An 18016-nucleotide genomic window follows, 5' to 3' on the forward strand; every position below is an offset into this window, starting at 1 on the left:
GGAGAGAGACTTCTCCGGTCGATGGCTGAACGGTACCATGAGGATTCCGCTGGTAGATCGCTCCCCATGATAAGGGTCTTCACCCAGGGGGATCTACTGAAGCTTTTTGTAGAGGGAGCTGTCGGATGTCGAGCATACCAAGTTTCCATAGTTTTCCGCGACAGTGAGATTATCGATATCGTGAGGCGCCGGGGCTGCTCAGCGTCGGAGCGGGAATTCGGGCTCTCGGGCTTGGACTCGCTCTCGTCCGCCAGCTTCGTCTCGTGTATGAGCTCTGTTATCTATCGATCGAAATGTTGACAATTGGTGCTGACGATTTATGGACACTTGGGAGCCAGAAGACAAGCGACCGCTCCCCAGAGTGGGGTGGTGTGGGTGAAGAAGCGACGATTTTTTCGTCCCCGTCCTGCTTTGATTTATTGTAGACTGGTAAGCCCGGACTGCATGACCGCCGACCAGCGTTGGCGGTCGCAGCACGGCGGGCTTACGTTGCGGCTTTCGGTCGCTTCAGATAAGACAATGGGCATCGAAAGCGGAGCCGCGATATTGACCGCCCGTAACAGGAGACATTCTCGTTCCTCAGATTTTCACTGCCATTCAACACTGCCGCTTGCGTGGAACGGAATACGCAACTTCACTACGACAAGATGTCTTCACCGGACTACGAGAACGCCCAGCAGGTTCCCCAGGATGACGCATCCTACAAGGTAAATCTCTCGTGCTCCGAGATATCTATCCGTTCGTCTGAGAGAGGACTCGATTCCTCATTGCCTAGGCTTGGTAATGTGACAGAAAGACGAATGACACAATTTCCCGCAGCTGATGCCGTCGCGAAGCGTCCGGGGAGGACCGTTCAGAATGCCGCCCGACGTCATGTCAAAGGGTCTCGGCAAAATCGACATGAAGCCCCCCCTTGATTCGTTCTGCCCTCCACCGATGGCTCCTCCGATGATGACTTATTCGTTGGAAAAGGTGAGTATAGTACTTTTCTTGTTAGCCCAATCCTCTCCCCGAAAGTGATAGCGCGCGTGACAGTCGAATAATCGGAATGAATTATTCCCATTTCAGTCTGTGTGCAGCAAGTACAACGTCCGCGACGAGGGCGATCCTATCAAGCGCATGATTCGTGAAGGAGTCGATATAAAGGACGAGAGGAAGCACTTGAAGCTTCTCCTCCGCAAACGGAAGAGTGGTAACTTTGAGAGCATGTCTAGAGACTCGCTGGGGAGTTCGGGCGAAGAAAGTGGAGACGACGACCCTTCGAAGGAGGAGGTCTTGTACGAAGACGCCCGATTCATTCATCCAGCACACCATGCCGTCAAGGTGAACCTACAAGAATTCAACGCCTGTTTCTCCAAGAACATGACAGCCAAGGAACTGGAGAAACAGTGCGCGGTGGAGGACTTGGGACATATCGTGCCGACGATGGCGCTCCTCGACGATTACACCGGACCGAAATTTCCTGCGCGAGACGGTCCGAGACTCCCGAGAGAAAAACTGTTGCCGAAGGTGAAATTCGTCACGGTGCGGACCGCCGAGGAAGCGCTGAACGCGAGAGTTAAGGCGTTCTGCACATCGCATCCGATCACCATAGTTCGGAATATGTGTAACGTTCTCAAGGTCGACCTCTCGCTGTTTTCAACGAAAGCTCTCTCCCAGTCAAACCCAGAACACACTATCGAGGTTCGGACACAGTTCCAGCAGAGCTCCGATGAAAATTGGGATGCTGACAAAGTACGGCAGATCTGGCGATGCGAATCACATCGCGGCCACACAACCGTCTCGAGATACGCTCAGTATCAGTCGGAAACCTACGTCGAGAGTCTTAAGAACAAGCTCAAGCAGAAAGGCGGCGACCTGGAGCTCCCGGAGCTCAAAGAAATCGAGTTCTCCGACTCGGAGTCCGATTCCAATTTGCAGAGCGCCGGAACCCTGAAACCCAAACGCCAGCGGAGGTCGTCGAGCTTCAAGACAATCAAGTTCGGAACGAACCTGGACCTTTCCGATCATAAAAAATGGGGAGCCCAGCTTAACGAGCTCCAGAAACTCCCTCCCTTCGCTCGAGTGGTTGACGAGAGCAATATGCTATCGCACGTCGGTCACACGATACTGGGAATGAACACGGTCCAACTGTACATGAAAGTTCCCGGCTCGAGGACTCCGGGTCATCAGGAGAACAATAACTTCTGTTCGGTGAACATAAACATCGGACCGGGCGACTGTGAGTGGTTCGGCGTAGATGACGCCTACTGGGGAGACATCCACGCGCTCTGTGAGCGTAACGGCACCAGTTACTTGTTTGGCTCTTGGTGGCCTCTCCAAGAGGATCTCCTGGCTGCGAATATTCCGGTGTACCGATTCACTCAGAAGCCAGGCGATACGGTGTTCGTGAACGCGGGCTGCGTGCATTGGGTACAGGCGTCGGGCTGGTGCAACAATGTTGCGTGGAACATCGGTCCCTTCAACCTCGAACAGTACAGACTCGGCGTAGAGCGCTACGAGTGGAATCGCATGCAGGGCTTCAAGTCCATCGTGCCCATGTTGCACCTTACTTGGAATCTCGCCCGGAATCTGACTTTCGTTGACGTCAAGGGTGTGACCAAGAAGATCGCCCCGAAGCTCACGGCGAAGAACGAGAGCCTCATGGAGAAAGTGCTCTGGCTTCAAAAGCTCGGGAACGCCGCGTCCGAAGAAGACCGTAACAGCAGAATCCGGAACATCCAACCGGTCGAAGAAGAGCTCTTCCGACACATCCAATCGTGTCTGATGACGAGTCTTCGGTGCGTAGAACGCCAGCGGAAGTTCGTGCGGCGTCTCGGCAAGAACATCATTTTCCACGGGCGCAACGATGACGAAGAAACCTATTATTGCAACTCGTGTGATGTGAGTCCCTTCCTCCTCGAATACTCATGTTAGGGAGCGAACTGACGGGGAGTCGTTCTTCGTTTGATATTCGCCGTGAATCTCCGGCAATTCCCCATCATACTTTCGAGCGAGTCAGAATCGATGATTGGATGTTTTTTATCATGTTCCAGGTGGAAGTATTCAACATATTATTCGTGAAAGAGATCGACAAGAAACACATGGTGCACTGCATCGAATGCGCACTGAAGCTTAGCAAAACCCTGAAAAACATCGTGGTTCTCGAAGAATACACGAAAGAGGAACTCCACCGCATATACGACAACTTCGTACTTAAAAAGGTGGGTCACTGGAATCACCGAAGACCTCGAATCCTGTACCTATCAGGGAGAATCATGGCGACTGCGTTCCGCCACCGGTCAACGACCACTTGGACGCGAGGCCCGACGCTGAAGAATTCCTTCTGTCTTCCAGATCTCAGAAATTACGATTGAATGAAGTTCCGGCTGCCACCTTCACTCAGAGAGGATCCATCGATCTATCGATTAGTTAGAGCTGAGACATAACTCTGCGAAGATCTCCTCAAACTTCTTCTCACGAGCTCGCCATCTTTCTTTCGTTCGTTCCCCTCGGATCGAAATTCGAGAGTCGCGTCTTAGCTCCCAAAATCTTATGAAAGCTTTATAGTTAGGTCCTCCTTCCATGGAACGTCTGAAAAGATGGAGCCGTGAGACCGAAGAAGAGAGATGGAAAGCAGGCGGGCTGCATCGGATCTTATTGCCAGCTTCGGAACGAACCCTGGTAGCAGAGACCAGAAACCCCCCGAATCGGTACATGCAATCCGACGGTCTCACCGCGGTTCTCATGGAGCCAGCCACGACTGCATCTCATGTACTGCAACTATTTATTGTTAGGGGAGATTTAGTGCTGAGAGGCGAACACATGGAATGTAAGAATCCCAATTACTAGAAGTTCCCGGGAATTGCCGCCAACAGCGGGAGGCAGTTCCGAAGGGACAGAGTTTGAGATAGATGAGGAGACTTAGTTGGAGGAGGAAAAATGTCAAACTTGTTTGACGCCATTTGCCCAAAAAGGAGAAAAGGCCCTGAAAGTCGTTTCTTCTTCTCCCGAGAATGCTAACGTACGTCTTTGATCTCAATGAATAACGTTCATCAGTATCCGTCACCGAATCGGCGACGACTTCTAGAGAGAATGCAATTCGTAGGCTTGAAGAAGATTTCGATTAGTAGTTAGAATATGTTGTTTCAAATCTTCCCTCTGCAAATTCCTCAATTTTATGGATTTTAATCGCCCCGAACGTATTTTGGGGTTCACTACCTTTTTTCCGGATTTTTCCTGGAAGTATACAGCTTACGCGAGCGAATTTGCGGGATCATCTGCGTGTGAGACCAATCGCTTGTGAAAGAGCTGCTTTCAGGCCACTTTTATACATATTTTTTCGCGAGCTCCTTTTTCCTTGCGAGTGTCAGCGATGGATTACCGAGTATGTCCCAAGCTAAGTCACTGCCATTATACTGAAAATAGATTATCAAATTTTCACCTTGAGAAACGCGAGGAAGGGAACCGTATGATTGGGTCTGACCGAAATCTCTCGAAGTACATGAATCCAGTTTGAGATACAAGTTTGTGAACCGTATTAAAGTAATTTATGTCGCTTCTCTCGAGGAGTTTCGAAACGAATGTTTGGGATCGGGAGTAGAAGAAGTATACGTCTAAGATAAGCTCAAACGACCGTGTATTTTTGAGCGGTCTCATAGTAATCGGAATGGAGAATAAACTATATTTCGGGTCTCCTGACCAGTGCTATGCAAATTTCTCGTCTGCGTATCTGGCCAACTCCCATTCGGCGTGTGAAAAATATGACTGCAACTAGATTGGGGCGGGAGGGGAATTCTGAACTTGACTCCGTCTTCTATCAGCGCCGCCGCTGTAATCTTGCGGGTCTCGAGTATGTAAACTTCTATATATATTGAACATATTCTGATTGAGATTCGATTGAGGTCCACGCCGGAAGAGTCTGACTCACAGGTAGACAGAGAGAAACATGAAGCACGATGGATGCAGAGTAGAAACGTTTCTGTATATAGAGCTTGTAATATAGATGACGCCGCACGTGTTTCAATAAAACAGAATATCAATCATTCATATCTGTGCGTTTGACTCGACCTATCGTCATGACAGAGCAATATCTTTACCTCGACAGCTATTACAAGCGGAATACCTCATGGTTCCACATGCGATGGATAGATTGCGGATATCCCCGCCTCCCGCCATTCCTCCGGGTCAACTTCGAATTCCTGAGAGTTTTTGGGATGGCTGGAAGTTTCGGGATATCCTCTCACTGCCAATGGTCGACTAGCATTGGATAGGATTCCGGCGGGAAAATGATTCTGGGAGAGATGAGTACAATGATTCCTGGGAGATATATTTATTTATTATTTATTTTTATTCATTCATTTTTTTATTCTCGATCAGGAGTCCACAAAAAAAACACGTTCCTCTATCGGAACTCACAGGGTTGTCATGTATCTCGCTCTTTTGCGTGTGTAATGTTGCCAATGCAGCAGCTGTTGGTCTTCGATGAATTTCGCACACTGGCCGTTCGCGATTTCTCGCCGGAAATGTTCATATTGGAGGAGCTCCAAGAAATACAGACACATCGGGTATTTGATGAACTTGGCATATTCCGGTTTGCTCCAGTATTGGAGATAGTTCAGGTAATTGCAGAAAGCTTTCTTCTTGAAGAATCCCCTTTGGGCCAAGAAGTTCAAGTAGTTCGGATTTGCCAGGCACTGTACGAACTCGAGTTCGATCTGGAACCTCACTTTCTCTTGGTCTTCGCTGCTGTTCATAGCTGCGGACGCCATGATGACGGTCAATTCCTCATGGGATGTATGAGAAGACGATTTTTGATTAGCAGAGAGCAATAAGACAATGCAGAGCCGAACTGATCCCGCAAGCTCTCTCTGTTCGAAGACGACTCTGTCGTTGTCGTTGATGGCCGGTCGGTAGTTGACTCGCCTTCCGAGCTTTAGACCCCTTGCTTGTCGAGAAGAGTTCCCGGGGGCGATCTTCGAATAATTCATCGAGCTGAACACTTTAAGCTTTCCCGAGGAGGACACGGGGACATCGTATAGATTTGAGTGTATGGCGAACACGTGGGGATTTCGCTATAGAAAGTAAGCGTTTTGAGGCGACTCGTTAAGTGACGGAACTAGTCACAGCACAAGATGAGCGTCTGTTTTCGAACTTCCTCTTATTGTTGTTGTTGCGTAGTAGGCAAGTGTGCAGCTAGCTGGGACCAACAAACGAGCGGAAGCCAGAGGATTATCGGATCGTTTCCCGAATTCAGGGAAGTCTAGCGAAATTTCAGAGACACAGGACTGCTGGGACTCCTCGCACGATGTACGCGATGACGCGGACCCTCCCGACTCCGCAAGTAGGTCAAAAATTTGAAAGAAGAGCGCATTCATGAAAACGTATCGAAACCCCTACCAGATGTGGCCTCAGTATACATTCGCGATCGGAATTCGATCAGTGGCCGAATCACGATTGATACCCCTCCATTCGCGAGGATCGAGAGATGGACGCGTATATTTACCGCTGAAATCCTCTTATTGCGAAACTCGAGAGGAACAATGTTCCAGATTCTCAATCCCTCGGAAGAGGATACCCCGATCTGGCCTTCGGGCGGACTCTCTTAAACTAGAGCTATCGATCACACTCGGCTCGCCTTATAAAATCGTTTCCGGGCATCTTCTGAAAAAGGATTTGTTTTCCCCCAGGCAAACCTCGGCGGCAATGTATGGCACGCTGAGAACGCAAAGAAGCCGAAAGTCGACAATAAATATGGTGAGTCTCTCGAGTGAACAGGCAGACAAAGACAGATCGGAGTCCTTAGAAAAAATCCTCCCGCTCTGCATTCGCTATCGACAAGCAGCTGTCAGAGATCTATGCAGAGCTGGGTTTTTGAATAACGTTTCGAACTGTGTTTTGTTTATTCCACGAGACGGCAGCACAACTCCTCAGCTTGGGAGCTCCAAGGACACGCGCACGGCTATGAGTTTGGACAAGAGTCAGTTTCGCGACAAGGCGATTCGCCAACATGGCAAACGGGGCTAGACGCGAAACGTTCAGACTAACAAGAGCGGGCACGACAGACGAATATCACTCGTCAGTCCTCACGCCTGGCTAACCTTGATTTGCGCCTGGTTGACTAAGAAAGCGCACTGATGCCAGCGACAGAAGCATCCTGTCTGGGAAAACCCGATATAGTTCACCAGTTAGAGGATTGTGCTGGAGAGTCGCATTCCGTCCTACCCGATTCGATCGAATGCGAAGCGAATTCTTGCTGTAGTCAGACGCGCTCTCTCATGAATCGAAGTGGTTGCGAATTTAGCCGGCTATCCTCGTCATCTAAACTTTTCTATTATATCTCCTCAGCGATTCCGGCAGGCGAAAGGCCTCCTGAATGACTCCCGATGCGTCCTGCACCGTCGATCCCATCGAGCTCGTTGTTATACGAAGAGATATTCTCAGAACTTATCCGCAGAGTCCTGTTGCGTTTTCGCATTTTGTGTCTTCTCCGCTCCGATTTTTAGTCGATTCGTGTGCGTTGAAAGCACCGAGCTGTGCATCCGAAGGAAGCTTTGACCTTTGACGGCAGCTCCCTCTGAGGGAATTCCCTAGAGTTTCGTAGATCGCTCCCCTGCGATAACCGCAAGACTAAAAACCTGAAAGAAGACGCATCGACCACCTAGGCTTCCATTTCTCTTCCATCGTTCTCGGAGTGCACCATTTTATCCAAGAGATACTCGCTGCTCTGACTCGATGATCCGTTGATCGCGTTCGAGCTGTTTCCAATGAGCTCATAAGAGATGTTTTTTTTCGTTTATTCCAGGTCCTACTCTTACAGAAACCGTTGGCCCTGTTGAGAATGGCCCTCTAGCCAATAGGTACCTCATAGATTCTGGAGTCCACTAGGTAGACCGTTGTGGTGAAAGATTCAGCTCAGAAAGCAAGCATTCATTCGGGAATCGAAAACCCGCCGAACAACGATTTCTTCGGACATTTGATACGGAACATAGGGTCTATCTTTTTTCGTATGAGACAAGGGTTGAACAGTTCACGATTATTCGAATGGAAGTTCTCCTGCAGTCGGAGTCGCGGAGTGTTCCCGGCTGAGTCGGTTGCAACTTCAAGCGTGCTGATTTCTCGTAGCATTTCTAGGGGTACAAACGGGTCCCGTCCTGGCGGGGCCCGGCGCTCTGAAAGACCAAGCCCAAGCTACCCTGGAAGCTATCCGAAGCTACGAGCTCCCGGAATTGACACCTGAACAGAAGGAGATGGTCGATCGAGCGAAGAAATATGCCACGGAGCAGAGCATAAAGACCGTCATCATAAAACAGACCATGGCGCATACGCAGCAACAGCAGAAATCCCTCCAGAGACACCAGGTCTGTTGCCCGCCGGATTTTTTCCGCCAGGGAGCCGCGATTGCACGATCCGGGACTTTCTCAAGTATCTTTCGCTTATGATTATACTCTCAGAATCTGACTGATTTCTCATCATAGGCCCTGGTCCTGATGTGCCGTATCTACGTCGGCAGCATCAGCTTTGAGCTGAAGGAAGACGCGGTGCGCACGGCGTTCAAACCTTTCGGACCGGTAAAAGCCATCAACATGTCCTACGACACCATCACTTCGAGACACAAAGGCTTCGCCTTCGTGGAATTCGAGCTCCCCGAGGCCGCTCAACTGGCCTTGGAGCAAATGAATGGAGTTTTCATGGGAGGCCGAAACATCAAGGTTCGTTGCAACCATCGCTTCATTCTCGCATGAATTTCGGTCTCGCATTCGTTCCCTCCTCCATCCGTCCAAGACCAACCTCTGGATTCTTCTTCGACAGGTCGGTCGTCCCTCGAACATGCCTCAAGCGGCTCCGATTCTCGAGCAAATAATGGAAGAGTCGAAATCGTCGCCTCGCATATACATTGCTTCGATCCATCAAGATCTCAGTGATGCCGACGTTCATTCGGTGTTTGAAGCTTTCGGCAAGATCAAAAGCTGTAAATTGGCGCCCGGAATGACGGCAGCAGAGAAACACCGTGAATTCGGCTTCATTGAATACGAGACGAGTCAAGCCGCCGCTGACGCGATCGCCTCTATGAATATGTTCGATCTTGGTGGCCAACTGGTACGCGTCGGTCGTGCGATCACGCCACCTGACTGCGCTCTCAACACGCACGGAGTTCTTATGCCCGCGGCCCCCGGAATCGTTGGACCCCTGCCAACCGCTGCAGCCGTTGCCGCCGCAGCTGCCACGGCCAAAATTCAAGCGATGGAAGCGGTTCCTCCCCCTTCCCAATCCAGTAATTCCCCCATTAGCATTCCTGTCGCCCTCCCTCCGCCAGGAATCGTGACCCGTAAGTTCAAATTCTTGGGGCGATGACGGTGACCGAGATCGCTTCATTTTCCGCATGAGTCCCTTATGCGGTGAGTTTCTCTCCAACGGGAAAATTTCGGTTTCAGTTGACGCAGATGGAAAACCGAAGGTCCACCTCCCACCTCCGACTGTCATTAACACTCTCCCACCGATCGGTGTCGCTGTCCATCCTCCAGCTCCGGCACCAGCTCCCGCTCCCGTTGCGAGCACGTCTCCTCCTCAACTGAAAAAGCCCTCCTTTGAGGATCTTCTGGAGGATGCGAAAGAACTGCCCTTAGCTCCTGTCGGGGACTCCGAAGATCCTGAAGGCGACGTGGCTATCAAAGGAGGAGGCGCCAGACTTGCCATGATGCGGAGACTTATGCGAACCAAGACACGTGAACAGTGCGTCATGATCCTGAGGTGAGAACGCTTGAGTTTTCTCTGTCGTCCTCGATGTCCTCGTCGTCCTCGATGGATTCCACTTACTGATGCCGTGCCGTGGCTTTTCAGGAACATGGTTGGAGCAGACGAAGTAGACGAAGATCTGGAGCCTGAAATCAGCGAAGAATGCGGGAAATTCGGAAAGGTGCAAAAGGTTCTGATCCACATGGAGAGACACGGTGAAGAAGACGATGCTTCGACGACTGATGTGAAAATTTTCGTCGAATTCGGCTCTACCGCGGAAATGCATCAAGCGATTCGAGCTTTGCACGGGCGATTTTTCGGAGGCCGTCAAGTGATCGCGGAGATGTACGATGTATTCCTGTACGATAACGGGAATCTGTCAGCTTAGAATGCGACGCATCCGCTTACTGATTCGATCAGACGGCTCCGAGGACAATGAGTTATAACAATTTTGTGAACCCGCCGAATCCGTCTGATTTTCACGCTATGTTTCAAGCGGTATGATCTTGTCGCTCTCATTGACAAGGAAGGCAAGTGTACTCTCGAGTAATCGTTCTGGAAGCTATCGGATATTATCAGAATCAAGCGGGAGTTTTTCCGCGAGGAGAGTTTTGTTGAGGGATGTTGTATTTGGAGGAGTGTCTCACGGTCATCAGCCAGACCGTCGTCGTGAGCTAATCTAAGGACCTAACGTAGTAGTATTACTGAGCTGACAGCACCAGAGGGGACGTTGTGAATGCGGTGGGATCTTCAACGTATCAGATCGAAATATTGCTTTATCATCCCCTATCTAAATTGAAGAATGTCCAGAATCGGGAAATTTAGCCTTAATTAGATGTTGTTTCCGGAAACGGACACCGATACCCAGAAAGAGCTCAAATCCACCCACGAGGCATCGAACAAGGTTCTAATGAAACCCTCGGATAGAATTCAGAGGTCTGATCAGAAAAGGTCTAAATCTCACGGTGCTGGATTTCTGAATTCCGGTTGAGCGGTGGGTGGGCAAATGAGAGAGTCTGCGGACTGATCCGTGACCCTGCAAACGGCTACATGCAAAAAAAGTTTCTTTGTCCAGCGGATCCGCGTTAAGTAGAAGACATCTGTAGGTCGATCAACGTAACATGTTGGCGACTGAGAAACCTGGATCGGCAGTGGGATGACCAACCCTTGAGAATGTGTGAGAGATGACAGCAGAACGATAATGCTTTCGAATCTGCAGATGCTACCGAGCGCCGTAATCTCGGCTTCGAACACCCTGTAAATTCTTGATAGAACTTCCTGCCCTAGGCATGAGATACTGCGGTAGGGTCCACTAAGACCTGCAGTCGGCTACGGATCGACATTCAGGAAATCTTCTCTGTACATATTTCCAATCTTCTAAATCGCGAGCGTTTCAATAAAGTTCAGCTGTAGAATTCACTCAAGGCGAGCTCTCACTCAGTTAGAGGATTCCATCCCATATAGGATGTAGAATCCCCGTCTGTCTGATCGTGGGATCGGAAACGCAGTCGAGTTCCACCCTCAAGCCTCCTTGGTTCGTCTCAAGAAAAGGATCGGACCCTGCACAAAGATCCCCAGATCGAGCTAGCAGGTTCAGAGAATCATAGCGGGTTGGGAGTCACGTGCCAGGAGATTTCAGAGTCTAGCGGTCTCCTTCCTCGACGAATAGAGATAAACGCGGGGTTCTTGATGCATCCATCATTGGGTTGCGAGCTTGCGAGCATTCGTGACATGCCGTGCAATGGGAGCCGTCCAATCGTTTTTGGGTGCGGGCTGATGCTCGAGCGGGATATCTCTCGCCTGTGAGCGGAATGAACTCATTAATCATACTCATAGGATACGTGATCAAATACACTGGATCGGTACCGATCCTACACGAGATGTCTCAGTGCGGCGATGACGATGACGCAACAAGCGGTGTGCGCATCTGAATGAGATGGAGCCTTGGAGCCATTGGCCAATTAGTTGAACTTATCGCTGAATCAGCCCTGAAGACACGCGGGAGTCAAAAAAATGCGGTCCGTTTGAATAGGAAGACGTTTTCCCGCATCCGATGAGGGAACGAGATGATTATCGCATGAATGAGTGCGGACGAGCTCCGCCCATGGTTCTCTTCGAGCGTTCCTCAGCGAAATCAGAATCCGAGAACCCCACAATCAGATGTTCTGTCCATGTCCAATGATGAGCCCGAAGAGCATTGGCAGCTGATATCGATTTTCCGTGGAGAAGGAATACCTTCCTCTCCGTACGAGATACCTCATCGATCAAGATAATCCGTCCCAACGCTGTGCTCTATACTCGGATACCAGATGCCAACGGGCAGCGGAAGCTCGAAAATTCAAATAGTCGGGTTCGGAATGAATGAATAAATCGTTGTGATCCGACCGATGGGACTTCTTTTGCCCACGACACTGTCGATGGATCTGCAAACGGAGAAAAATAGTAATGTCGAGCTTCGAAGGCTCCACGATGCTATCAACGTTCATTTTCAACACGTGCCTGCGCAGAGCTGTGCATAAAAACGCACGAGATAGCGAACCACGAGTTTCGATGTCATTCCCCCGAACGCACAATATGCCTTGCTCAGTACTGACTGTGGCTCGGGGGAAAACGTGAAGTTTGCCTTAGCTGGATCAAATTTCATTTCCTCGGATGTTGACAGCCGACATCAGTCAAAGTGCAGCTTTTCGGCGAGGCGTCGATGATGGAACGTTTCAGCTGGAATCAGATATGTGAAACTTCAGATTTTCAGCACCCTGCCATAATGGCTCCGGGAACAAATGATATCTAAGGATGATGGCTCACGCTCACGCGATGAATTACAGCTCCACAGTCCGAGCAACTCCCCTGCCCGCGCTTGGTTTTGTAGATGTGCCGGGTCAGCTTTCTCGGCTCAATCATTCATTCGAACAAACATCATTGGAAACCGCTTCGTCAGATGTGAAAACAGAAGGGTAAAATTTGATGAGCTCCATGTGGCGTAGACTAAGACGAAGGGCTTGCTCCAAATACTGAGGATTACGCTAGGACAGCGCTTCTTAACCTTGGTTCCGCTGAATCCCAGGGTTGGGCGAGCCCCTGCTCGGCTGCTCAGACTTTTAAGCCCCTAAGCTCGAATGCATGCAGGGTACTTCATGCGATCGTGGTCGAAGGTTTTAAGGTGATAAAGGGGAAAAATTTCGAAAGATAGAGTCCGAAACCAATAATAAGGGTTCCGCAGGGCAAAAAAGGTTAAGAACCCCTGCGTTAGGAGTTAGGAGATCATATCCAGCGAAGAGCGGCTGCAAAAGGTTCTCCGAAGCTGCTCGATATCGCGAGAGGCAGCATCTGGCTCCACGCGCATTCCGAGGCAGCTTGCACTTTCGCATGTCTGGATTGACGGAGCCTCTCCGATGCTCCATTTGCGACCGCCATCGGAGTTCGGTTCCGAAGGGTGAATGAATGAGACGTTCGAGCACCTGCTCCGAGTTTTCATCAATCGTGACTATTGCTTAACACATGCCTGGTTCGTTTGTTTATCACTTGCTTGCTAGCTCCCGCCTTTCCCCTCGACACGATCTGTCGTATTAGGAACGGGGTCAAGGGGTGTTCTGACTCGTAGTTCGCTCATTTTGAAAGAATCGGATTTCACTGTAGCTGTAACCACGTACACATTCGGAGGCGTATTCCGGGGAATTCGACCGCAGAATGTGATATCGGTCACATCGACTCTGCCTGCTACTGATCGTTGAATTTGTCAATTGGCGACGATCATTGTAGAGCGAGAGGCTGAAGCCGGTCTCATGCTCTTGCATCAGCCTCTTTCAACCTAATCACTACCGCCTTCCTCGGTGCTCTCGAGCTCTCAAATAAATGATTCGATTCTCGGAATCATCCCGTAAGGTTCTCTCATCTTCAGAAATCGAATCCGCCATTGATAAAACCAATGTTGATCCCGCAACGTTCTGTTGTTTCTCTTTCCTTTTGAAGCTCCTCACATTGAGGATCCCGACGTGGCTTCGGTTTCCGCTCTCCCGACCTGCAATTGACTACTGCTTGGCATTCCAAAAACCTCCCGATCGCCGTCATGCGGATGGCTTCCCTCGTCTTTTCCGACTCCGCCCCTATCGGAAGGAATTATTCTCCGCACAGCGCTTGATCGCAAAACATAGGACGACGACTATCCTGATCGGATGCCGATAACGGTCCCCGCTTTCTGATTAGTCCACGACCTTTTAAGCGGGTCCAGGGTCGATTGACGCATCTGTCTCCCCAGGCAGACGTTCATTCTCGCCCCACTAGGAAAATCGGGTAGCGCGAGATGTCCGGCTCCTGTTGCGAATAACCAGTCGACACGGATTTGAATTTTGAAAGTTGAAGGAATGCAAGGCCTCAGAATTGTTCCCCCTCTGATAGGAGCCTCAAGGTAATTTTCAATAGATGATTCAAAAACTTCTCGCGATTGTCGTGTTTTCTTCACCTTTTATTCTAGCCGCGCTCTTCTTCCAGACAAAGGCGAAGACCAATCACCTTCATAAAATGCTGGAGGAAGTCACATATAAAAATTTATGTCACTTCAGCGACCATCGCGGGAACAAAACCCCACAGAGAAAAACACGGGCAACTTCGGATCCAAAGCAGTCGGTTAGTTTTACAATTCACTCCAACAAGACCCATAGCGAGCCACTGCTAGCGATCACGAACTTTTCCCGTATGGATTCTCAATCGGAAAAACGGATCAACAGTCGGCGAGTTTTCAGGATTGCCCGGTGACACGCAGATCATCTCCGCGAGATTTGGCATTTCCTCCAGTCCAGCTCATGAGCCCATGACCGCTGATTCAGAGACATTGATTTTCCAAGCTCGTCGCTGCCAAGTCATCTGCTAGGATAATGAATTCGAGATGTCGTCCTTTCACTGTGTAAGGACATCACAATCATATCCGTTCCGCATCAGCCGTTTCGTTCGGGGCGTTCCTCACTGGCAGAAAGTGGTCTTTTCAAAGTCGAGCATATCACAAACCATAAATGGGCCGTACAACGCATGCTTCTCCTAATGCTATACTTCGACTCTTGCCGCCAAATATTGGCCATGCATTGATGGGCGTCGCGACTCGGACGAACTTTCGCCGATAAAACTGCGATCCGGACAAACCAGCGAGTTATCTGTCCGAACACCTTCCTGTGTCCTGTATATGGCGACGATAGTGATGCTGCCGTGGGCTCGCTGCTGATAATGTTGACGTTTTTATTTTCCGCATTTCGGGTCTGACTTCTAGAAGGAGCCATTTTACGTAAGTCCGGGGCAGATCTTACGCTCTCAGCGGCTGCCCTCAGGATGTCGACCCCATTAATCGGCCACTGGTTATGTCAGTAGCTCTTTACTGGAATTCTTGCCGTCACGGACCGGGCTCACCAGACACCTAACCAGCGATAGATTCGGTCGCTGAACATAATGATGTCTGTAACACCGTCTGGCTCTACTTATAGATACTTTCGCGGGGTGTTTACCACAAGCAAGGAAAGCAGCGGAATTGAGCTTGCATGCGACGTCGTCTACGGCGAATCGTAAACAAGATAATTTAGTTGCTGAATAAAAAGTCTGCGCGTGAACGGATGCCAGAAGTGTTGAGGAGAGTCATGGTTTTCCGTGACCACGATCGCTTTATGGGTAGACTGATACGATCTGGGTGCGAAAAGACGACAATGACTCCAGCGGCGCATCCAGCAACGCTGAGGTTAATATGTCTGGAAACTTCTCCCAGCGCGAGCGTGACGCTCTGCGTGGTGACGGCGAACTTACACGCACCATTGTCGCCGCTCTTCCGTCGCTCAGCCTAATGCGTGAAGCGCACGCCTAACCGAGAGACAAAACATCTAGGGAAAAGACATTTCATTCACGTTTTCGATGACGATTCCGGCTCAAGCGAGCAAGGAACGACTCCGGGAAACGAGGAGAGGATCAGTCATGTAGGGCAGTGTTCCGACCGAATGCTGGGCCATGGCCCATGGGCCCTCGGGAGACCGCGGGAAGGTCCTGGAGTGCCCGGGAATTAGTGGGAACTCTCATACCACAATTCGATGGGGGCTCCGGAGCTCGCGCTTGCGGGTGAAACTGCGGTAGAGTTCTCATTGCAGTCGCTACAACATACTATTGATATTGATGGACTCGTTGCCTTGCCCACAATCAATGACCGTCAAAACCAAGCGACGCGACGTCCCGCCGGCATCGACAAATCATCCCCTAAGTCGGGGCTTGAACACCTGCCGCACGGTTTCTTCAGGATGAGTTTTGGGCTGTAGAGGGGGTGGGGCTCCGGCGCTGCAAAATTGTAGGAGCGGGCTTATTCTAATCGGTTTTCTGTGAATCGCAGAGGCATATTTGGAATGAAGGCTTCCTCTCCTCTCGGGCGCGAGCGGAGGAGCAGGCGGCTCTTATCGGGCGCTTCTCACCGGTGTCGAGCGATCGTTGGATGTATTGATACAAAACGATGTATGATATGTTCAATATCTTTGTCTTTCGTTCGGCTCCGGAGGTACGCAGACTGTATTCACAGAGCCCTCGAATGGAGAATGCATGTCGTTTCGAGAACGACATCGCGGAGCAGACACAGGAATACTCGTGCGGCTTCTCGGAGGAAGCTGATTCGAAGATTTCGACATTCTGCCGGGTGAGCAGCGGGATCGGGACCCCCGCCGATATCGGTGCTGCCATGCAAGTCTCTCTCAGATAAAGGTATAAGGAGAATCGATCCTTGAGTCGGTGGAATTCTAATCAAGACCCGTAGCCAAGATCCTTGTCGGAGCAAGTCAGCACTGTGTGTGATTAATCAGATAATAAAGCATCCGCCCACCGAGCTGTGAATGGTCGCAACCTTCGTGCTCGACATGGCTCTGTGATTCAGATTGGAAGTCCCGGCCATTCATCCTAGAAGAAAAGTGTATATCGTCTGCGGGATGCCAAGAAAAAAAGTCGAAATCTCCCAGGACTGTGATTTTTTCGAGCAGAGATACCGATTCTCTGATCGAGTTTTCTGCGAGTCATCGCTTCGAGCTCGCGGATCTGGGAGAGGATGAGAGCGCGTGGATGCACTGAGATGTGATTTAGCCCGTGTGTGCCTTTGTTAGGTGTGCACCCGCGGGAATTCGCTCGACAAGCGTCACCAATCCATCCTAGGACATGGGTCGTCCATCCAGAAAAACGTAAGCTGAACGAAAACTCTCACGGATGTCTCATGGAGCTCTCTCGAAAGAAGTGATCGCAACAAGTGCGATCGTTCCCCCCGGAAAATAAATCCTACGAAGGTAGAAGTCGCAAAGCGTGATCAGGGTGCAATAGATCGTGCGAAGATCAAGAGAAGGTGGGTCGGACAACGCTAGCTCATTGTGACAATTTCGCTGCGCGACCTGTTTCTCCTTTCCAAGACATGAACTCCATGATCGCGAACATTTATCAGTCCCTGGGACGAAGCTGACGCTGACCTGCATATCACGGCAATGGTCTCCGTACGAAACAATCGCCTCCCTGTACCCCATTCTGCCTTTGAGATGAATAGGGGTGATGAATATTCTTCCAGAGGAATCGCTCCGGCTGCCTGCGGAGACGACCATCCAGTCTATGGTCTTTCTGGTGTGCAGGCCCGATATTTCGTTGAACCGGGAGCTGATGCTTGTCGTGACGGGAGACTGGACCGGAAAGTCGCTCGCAATCGTCTACACAATCTCAACCCGCAGAGTACTTCATCAATTTAGAACGATGTTAGCATAAGATATTTTTCGGCGAAAACATCCTATAGTGAACCGAAAGAGCATTGCAATGGCTCCTTACTGCGACGCTCCTCCAAGAAAGTGATTAGCACACCAACACGGTCGCACAAACCCTTTTTGAAGAAAACATCCGACCGCGATAACCCACGGTGGGAAATCATCTCGGATTTGTTACAATCGAAGACGCTCTGTCGAATGCAGTCAGCCGACAGATCCTCGTTGGCCGCTGACGATCATGGGAGAATTCGCCGCTTGTTCGTGAAAACTGACGGCTGGCTGAGTGGGTTGAAACCACCGATACACGTGGACTGACATCTGAACGCTCGGGATGATTGATGTCTGAAGCGATGGGTGAAACAAAGTTGTGATGTTGTGATGAGTCAATTGGTAACCAGAGCCCGTGAGCACGATTACATGCATCGGGAAGCGAGATAATAGCAGGATGAAATGCTAGTTATATTGATAATCAGCTGTGGGCGACCGACATGACGTTTTCTTCTTGATTGACCAGTCTTCGTTATTTCGGTTGCTCGCAAACTATCACTGTCATCAGAGAC

At 50.2% G+C, this 18016-nt stretch overlaps 3 protein-coding genes across 3 annotated transcripts; 2 read left to right on the top strand and 1 right to left on the bottom strand.

Annotated features, from left to right (window-relative positions):
- Positions 1-647: 647 nt before the first annotated feature.
- LOC100897313 (histone demethylase UTY) lies at positions 648-5184 on the top strand. Its single transcript, XM_029112297.1, has 5 exons — positions 648-707; positions 820-972; positions 1069-2883; positions 3036-3203; positions 5131-5184. Exons 1-5 carry the CDS (start codon positions 648-650, stop codon positions 5182-5184), a joined length of 2250 nt encoding a protein of 749 aa, XP_028968130.1.
- Positions 5185-5311: 127 nt separating this feature from the next.
- On the bottom strand, positions 5312-5861 carry MED31 (mediator complex subunit 31). The gene has a single exon (XM_003746103.2). It carries the CDS (start codon positions 5748-5750, stop codon positions 5394-5396), a length of 357 nt encoding a protein of 118 aa, XP_003746151.1. The 5' UTR covers positions 5751-5861; the 3' UTR covers positions 5312-5393.
- Positions 5862-6157: 296 nt separating this feature from the next.
- hfp (Poly(U)-binding-splicing factor hfp) lies at positions 6158-10472 on the top strand. Its single transcript, XM_003746102.2, has 7 exons — positions 6158-6322; positions 6669-6735; positions 8104-8339; positions 8457-8690; positions 8791-9307; positions 9414-9729; positions 9820-10472. Exons 1-7 carry the CDS (start codon positions 6287-6289, stop codon positions 10100-10102), a joined length of 1689 nt encoding a protein of 562 aa, XP_003746150.1. The 5' UTR covers positions 6158-6286; the 3' UTR covers positions 10103-10472.
- Positions 10473-18016: the final 7544 nt, after the last annotated feature.

This window comes from Galendromus occidentalis, unplaced genomic scaffold, assembly GCF_000255335.2.
Source record: "Galendromus occidentalis unplaced genomic scaffold, Mocc_1.1 scf7180000077488, whole genome shotgun sequence".
NCBI classification, from domain to species: Eukaryota; Metazoa; Arthropoda; class Arachnida; order Mesostigmata; family Phytoseiidae; genus Galendromus; species Galendromus occidentalis.

Coding starts and splice junctions, on each gene's coding strand:
- LOC100897313 (XM_029112297.1), top strand. CDS start 648: ATGTCTTCACCGGACTACGAGAACGCCCAGCAGGTTCCCCAGGATGAC. Junction 708..819: donor AGGATGACGCATCCTACAAG/GTAAATCTCTCG, acceptor AATTTCCCGCAG/CTGATGCCGTCGCGAAGCGT. Junction 3,204..5,130: donor ACAACTTCGTACTTAAAAAG/GTGGGTCACTGG, acceptor TGCGATGGATAG/ATTGCGGATATCCCCGCCTC.
- MED31 (XM_003746103.2), bottom strand. CDS start 5,750: ATGGCGTCCGCAGCTATGAACAGCAGCGAAGACCAAGAGAAAGTGAGG.
- hfp (XM_003746102.2), top strand. CDS start 6,287: ATGTACGCGATGACGCGGACCCTCCCGACTCCGCAA. Junction 6,323..6,668: donor GGACCCTCCCGACTCCGCAA/GTAGGTCAAAAA, acceptor GTTTTCCCCCAG/GCAAACCTCGGCGGCAATGT. Junction 6,736..8,103: donor GAAAGTCGACAATAAATATG/GTGAGTCTCTCG, acceptor GATTTCTCGTAG/CATTTCTAGGGGTACAAACG.